The 6,566-nt window shown below is 35.5% G+C and overlaps 1 protein-coding gene across 1 annotated transcript in view; it reads left to right on the top strand.

Moving 5' to 3' along the window:
* Window positions 1-1,242: 1,242 nt before the first annotated feature.
* Window positions 1,243-6,566, top strand: part of pick1 (protein interacting with prkca 1) — a 17,046-nt gene continuing 11,722 nt past the window's right edge. The window contains exons 1-5 of the mRNA XM_056453023.1: window positions 1,243-1,407; window positions 1,557-1,649; window positions 3,234-3,345; window positions 3,937-4,065; window positions 5,301-5,367. Coding sequence (XP_056308998.1) covers window positions 1,609-1,649; window positions 3,234-3,345; window positions 3,937-4,065; window positions 5,301-5,367 — 349 coding nt within the window. The 5' untranslated portion in view covers window positions 1,243-1,407; window positions 1,557-1,608. The remainder of the gene's footprint in view (window positions 1,408-1,556; window positions 1,650-3,233; window positions 3,346-3,936; window positions 4,066-5,300; window positions 5,368-6,566) is intronic.

Genomic DNA, 6,566 nt, shown 5'->3' with positions numbered 1-6,566 from the left:
GTACCGAAATGCAGTATCATGACATGTCTAATATAGTGAAAGAATCAGTTCATTAACTTGAGTTTGATGAATGGCATCTAAAATGTGTGTTTGGGAAAGAAAACGTTAGCTGACTATTGACATTTTCCTTAACTTAGCTGAAAATGAGCTCTGATATCCCTTTATATTTTCACTATTGATTCAGAACGGACCTTTGAGTCACTCAGAAGGTGGTCCCTACTAAAAAAAACAGCTTAAACCAGCTTAGGCTTTTAGCTGGTCAACCAGCCTGGTTTTAGAGGGGTTTTGGCCATTTCCAGGCTGGTTTCCAGCCTTTTCCAGCCTGTTCTTAGCTGGTCAGGCTGGGAGATGACCAGCTAAAACCAGCTTGACCAGCCTAGGCAGGCTGGGAGCCCAGCCAAAACCACCTATGTCCAGCTTAAACCAGGCTGGTCAGGCTGGTTTAGCTGGATTTAGCTGGTCATTTTCCAGCCTGACCAGCGAAGACCAGGCTGGAAATGGCTGGAAACCAGCCTGGAAATGGCCAAAACCCTCTAAAACCAGGCTGGTCAACCAGCTAAAACCAGCCAACCAGCCTAGGCTGGTTTAACCTGGATTTTTCAGCAGGGAAATGATAAATTTGTGCCGATTTCTCTTCGCCGATAAGATATACAGCAGGTACACAACATTCCTGTGTGACTCAGGCGATACTTCCGGGTTTCTTCCCACCGCAGCCTCGATTGCACTGTTAACAATAGCGGACGCATGAAATCAGTTCATGAACAATAAAAACAGTTAAAAACAATAGAGTATTTACTATAATTTACTATAGTATTACTATTTTCATATGGGAGAGAGCAGGAATTAAAGGGGCTTCATTAGGATCAGAACTGGTCAGACTGGAATTAACAGTACATTATATATAACTGGAAAACCCTCAACTGTAGCTCACAATCGTGTATTATTCACCAACAATGAGAGACTTCACCACTGATTAGCCTATATCAGTGGATCTTATCTTATTTAGCCAATCAATAAGAACACCATGACATTACCTGGTACATTAGTGAATACATCTGGTAAGCCATGCGATGAGGTAACTAACTTTGTTAAAGAAAATAAATTATATAAAAGACGTATGATGTATATTTTATGTATTTGTTTATGCTACACGCAAACGTACTCCGTTCCAGTTGGAGGCGGTAATGCGCCAGTAAACTCGGTTGCCAACCACCAGCAATAAACACCAAAGAAGAAGACGCGAGTAAACACCAGTAGAGGAAAGATACATCACGGAGACAGATGTTTAGACTAAACGGTTTAATATTTATCGAATTACATTAATAAAGTCAGGTTGATAAAATGTCTTAATATTTACACGTTGACGGCATCGCTGTATAGATAAAGTCACTGTTTATCGACCGAGCGGTAAGAAACACCTGCACTACATCATATTAACCTTAAGTAACAGCGATATCAATGATTATACATATTAGAAATAAATATCACCTTTAAACCTAAACATGTCTTGATTGTTAAACCAGATTATTTGAAGGTGATGTTAATGTTTATTTCAGTTGATCGTCTGAATGAATGAAGAGAGTTTGATCATCATTAAACACACAGATAATGTTCACAGACATGGACTACGAGCTGGAGGAGGACAAACTGTGAGTATTCCCAAAATCATCGTGAAATTACCAACAGAATGTTCATGTGTGTTTATTTAGCACTCGACGTGTGTCTTCAACATGTATCGCTTGGTCTAGAAAGCATCTGCTGTGACTGAAGATCTGATAAACATCATGAAAAACACTACAGTAATTTGAAGTAAATAATATAGTGTTTTACTGAAGCTATACTGTACCATAGTAAAGTATATTGAGGTAAAGTGGGTTTTATATTCGCTCATTCGTTCACTGACAATTTGTGAATTGAGGTAAAGTTGGTTCTATATTGACACATTCATTAATTTAACGATGTCTGTTTGTTTACCACGCTAATTTGAATGTTTGGTCTGTAATTGCATTTAAGTATGACTTTAAAACAACATTAGCACTATTTAATCCACTGTGACCATTGTTGTACTTTCATAGTCAATTCAATTTTCAATTCACCTTTATTTGTATAGCGCTTTTACAGTGTAGATTGTTTCAAAGTGGCTTAACATGAAAGATCATAGTAAATTAAAACAGTGTCAGTTCAGTTTTCAGTGTTGAAGTTCAGTTTAGCTCAGTTCAGTGTGGTTTAATAATCACTACTGAGAGTCCAAACACTGAAGAGCAAATCTATCGATGCGCAGCTCTATAGATCCCGAACCATGCAAGCCAGTGGCGACAGCGGCGAGGAACAAACTTCACCAATTGACAAAAGTGAAGAATTAAAAAACCTCAAGAGAAACCAGACTCAGTTGGGCACCACCATTTCTCCTCTGGCCAAACGTCTTGTGCAGAGCTGCAGTCAAGGTGCCGGAGGCTGAAAGCTAGTTATTGACTGCTAATAGTTAGCATAAAATACTTTTCAGAAATTATATTATTAAGGAGAAAGTCTGAATGTGCAGATATAAATCAGCTTTACCTCAATAATTTGTGACACGATCTCTTACTATACTTTGGGATATGAGTTACAGCATGGAAAAAGCTTAACAAGGTCTAATGTACCTAAAAATCAACCAGAGAAACCCAAATTTCTGTCAAACTTTTCTCGTAGTTAACACTAACTACTGTAAAAAGAACGAGTCCCATTTCCATAGATAAAGTGAAAAACCTCACGTTAAGCGTCTTATCCCTATTAAAGTCTATTATAAGGAGAAAGCTTGGTGTACATTAACACCAAGTGCAGGAAACCAAATTTCCATCAGATTTTACTCGTGACAAACACTTTCTGATGTCTAAAGAATGAGCTCTAATTGAGCATGGGATGACAACCGTTTTCAAAGTGGACCGCGGTTTAGAAAAGTCAAGGTTTTAAAACCACCAAGATTTTCTGCTATACTGTTACTAAAGTATGTGTAAGATTTCAAGTCTTGTACAACAAGCTCTCTTTTCAAGCAGAATATTGACAGAAAGAGAAAATTAGAAACATCCAGCGTTGAAAATGAAGATAATGAAGCATTATGTCTGTCTGTCTGTCTGTCTGTCTGTCTGTCTGTGTCTGTGTCTGTGTGTGTGTGTGTGTGTCTGTCTGTCTGTGTGTGTGTGATATGATGATGATGATGATGATGATGATGACGATTATGATGTGTGTGCCCACAGTGGTATTCCTACAGTTCCTGGGACAGTGACTCTGAAGAAAGACTTCCAGAACCTGATAGGGATCAGCATCGGTGGAGGAGCTCAGTTCTGTCCCTGCCTCTACATCGTGCAGGTGAAGCGTTCACACACTGGGACCGCCATCACTTAAACATGCACTCTTTTAGCCCATCATTGAGTCCATTTATTTAGGAAATGTGTCTAAATATTTATTCAGTCTTTATATTGAAGGTCCCGTGAATTAAAGTTTTTTAAATGTAAATATCAGTAATTTTAAGGATATCTATAATCTATTGTGCACCAAAACAGTGACAAAATTACGTTTAGAAGATATAAAACTCTTCTGCTAAATGCTTCAATGTTTTTTTTGTTTTGCCATCACCTCATACTTCGGTTTCTTATCAAATCCTCTAACCAATCAAATGTTCTGTAGTATCTGACATGCCCCGCCCCCTTCTTCTCATTGGCTGTTCAGTTGATGCACTTGAGCTCAAACATTCTCACAGGCAGAGCTGTGAGAACTAAATGCTATTGGCTGTTTTTTTTAAGGGGTGGAGCCCTCTCTATGCCCCGCCCTCTCTTTATGTTTCAGTTGAGATTGTCAAACATCCAATAAAAATGCACATTTTAAACCCCTCCACAGGAATGATTATCATCGCAGGGTGTGCTGTATTATCAGTCATTAATGTTGTTTTGTGTTGTTCAGGTGTTTGATAACACTGCTGCCGCTCTGGACGGGACTCTGGCCGCTGGGGACGAGATCACAGGAGTGAACGGCAAACCGGTGAAGGGGAAAACTAAAGTAGAGGTGGCCAAGATGATCCAGGCCGTGCAGGTACAACACACACTTTACTGCAGCGTTTACTTTTATTTACATCTAAATGTTTAGATTAACTAGTGTAAAGCTAAATGAGTGAGTAGTTTACATTTAGAGGCCATATTAATAACAAAATACTTTTATTTTATTCATATTTATTTAAGATTTTCTTCTTATAATTTTAAGGCTTAAGTTTGCTTTTTATCATCTTTAACCAAAGTCTATAAACGTTTTATTAGTTGTATTTAATGTGTATTTAAGTGTAGTTCATGAAATTAAAGTAAATTAAAGTCAGAAAGTTGACTTTAGCAGCTAGGTGAGATGTTTTATTTCACTTGATAATTATTTTTTTAAATAATTTAATTAATTTAAATTGAATAACACACAAATCTGTTTATTTTTATTTTATTTTAATTTTTAAATGATTATTAACACTGAAGTGGATGATACTCATTGTGAAGTTTGAATTTTGATTACCTTAAAGCTGCAGTACTGTCATTGGTTTGACTAGCATTGATCATTTATTAATGGAAAGATCAATAAAACATTATTATTTAGGATATACGCTTTTTACTATTTATTTTAAAGGGAATGTTCACCCCAAAATGAAATTTCTATAATTATTTACCCTCCCTTTAGTGGTTCAAAACATTTTGTTGAACACAAAATAAGATATTTTGAAAAATGTTGGAAACCTGTAAGCATTGACTTCCATAGCATTTGTTTTTCCTACTATGGTTGCCATTTTGTTTTAGCTTTTCAGCTTTCTTCAAACTATTTTAAATATCATAAAGTACATGAACGGTTGGAATCACTTGATGAAGAGCAAATGGTGACAAAGTTTTCTTTTTGAGTGAACTTTACTGTTTAATATTACGTTGAATATTTGCTTTTTGTTAAACATGTTTACATTCTTATACTCTCATTAGAAAACAACACTGAAAGGTTTTTCAGATATGAGCACATTCATCTTTACAGCACTAAATAAAAGCTTTGTGATGTGATTAGTGTATTTTTGCATCTGATATGAAGCCACATATAAAACACATAAACATTACAGGAAAACCAAGAGGATTATTATCATATCTGAGCTGAGGATAGTGTGAATGAGTTAGTAAATGATCATGTGTAGATGTCTCCAGTACAGAAACAGTGTTTTTCTATCAGTAAATCAGATGAAGATGCTTTATTTGCCTGTTATTTGGTGATTTATAGGTTTATTTTAATTTATTAAAAGTGTTTTTCCTCTCTAGGGTGAAGTGGTGATCCAGTATAATAAACTACAGGCCGACCCGAAGCAGGGCAAATCTCTGGATATCGGTAAAAACACGAATCTGAGTACATTAAAGCCTGATCACTGTGTGTAAATGCATGCAGATTTGTGTGAAATAACTTTATTTCTTAACATATTTCAATTTATTTTTATTATTTTTAGTTTTTTTTAAAGGGACAGTTCACACAAACATGAAAAGTCTGTCATTATTTATATTATAAACCATTTTTTACTGCTTTTTAATATTAAAGCAGATATTTTGAAGAATGTTGGTTAGCAGGCAGTTAAAGGGACAGTTCACCCTAAAATCAAAGTTACCCCATAAGTTATTATCCCTTATGTGGTTTTAACTCTTTATGAGTGGTTGAAACCTTTCCAAAAGAAGATATTTTGAAGAATGTTGTTTGCATTGACTTTAATAAAAGGAACAAAGAATACTATGAGAGTCAATGGGTGCCAGAAAACCAGCATTCTTCAAAATATCTTCCTTTCCCAGAAGAGAGAAACTCAAAAAGGTTTGGAATAAGTGTAGGATGAATAAATGATGACAGAATGTACATTTTTTTGGGTGTACTTTCACTTTTAGGGTAAAATTTGATATCTATTTATCTATATAGCTGTTATTAAATCGCACTTATTCATTCTAACTATGGATGTTTCAGATGACCACAATTGTTGCAGTTCCTTTAGAGGACACAAGAGGGAGACATAAACCTAAATACACACACACACACACACACACAAACACGCAGAAATGCTTCTGCACTTTCACTTTCAATTTCTCAGTGGCTTTTTAAGGCTTTGATTTGGTAGTTGATGCCTTGTGGAGAGATATTATATAGCAGTGTTATTATATATTAATATTATTAGTATTCATAATTATAATTGATATTATATTATGTCAATATTAACAGATTAGTAACAGTTACCTGGTTACACAAATAACTGAAAAAGCAAGACAACCATGAAAAACAGACATTAATCATCATGGCCCTGAAACACAGTTAACCTCAACAATTTCTTCAACTCTTAATCGTCACACAAATATCATAATCAAGACAGCCATACCTTGGATACTAATTGATGATTACTTCATTTTTAGGTGAATTAGGTGTGTGTATTTGGGTTTATGTCTCTCTCTTGTGTCTTCTAGAGGAACTGCAATAGTTGCAGTCAGTGAAACATCCATGGTATGAATAAATAAGTGTGATTAGATGGTTATTTAATAAATGTTGTTTCAAACTCT

This window comes from Danio aesculapii, chromosome 3, assembly GCF_903798145.1.
Source record: "Danio aesculapii chromosome 3, fDanAes4.1, whole genome shotgun sequence".
Lineage (NCBI taxonomy): Eukaryota > Metazoa > Chordata > Actinopteri > Cypriniformes > Danionidae > Danio > Danio aesculapii.
The sequence above is the reverse complement of the archived record's forward strand: the minus strand, read 5'-3'. Positions and strand labels throughout refer to the sequence as shown.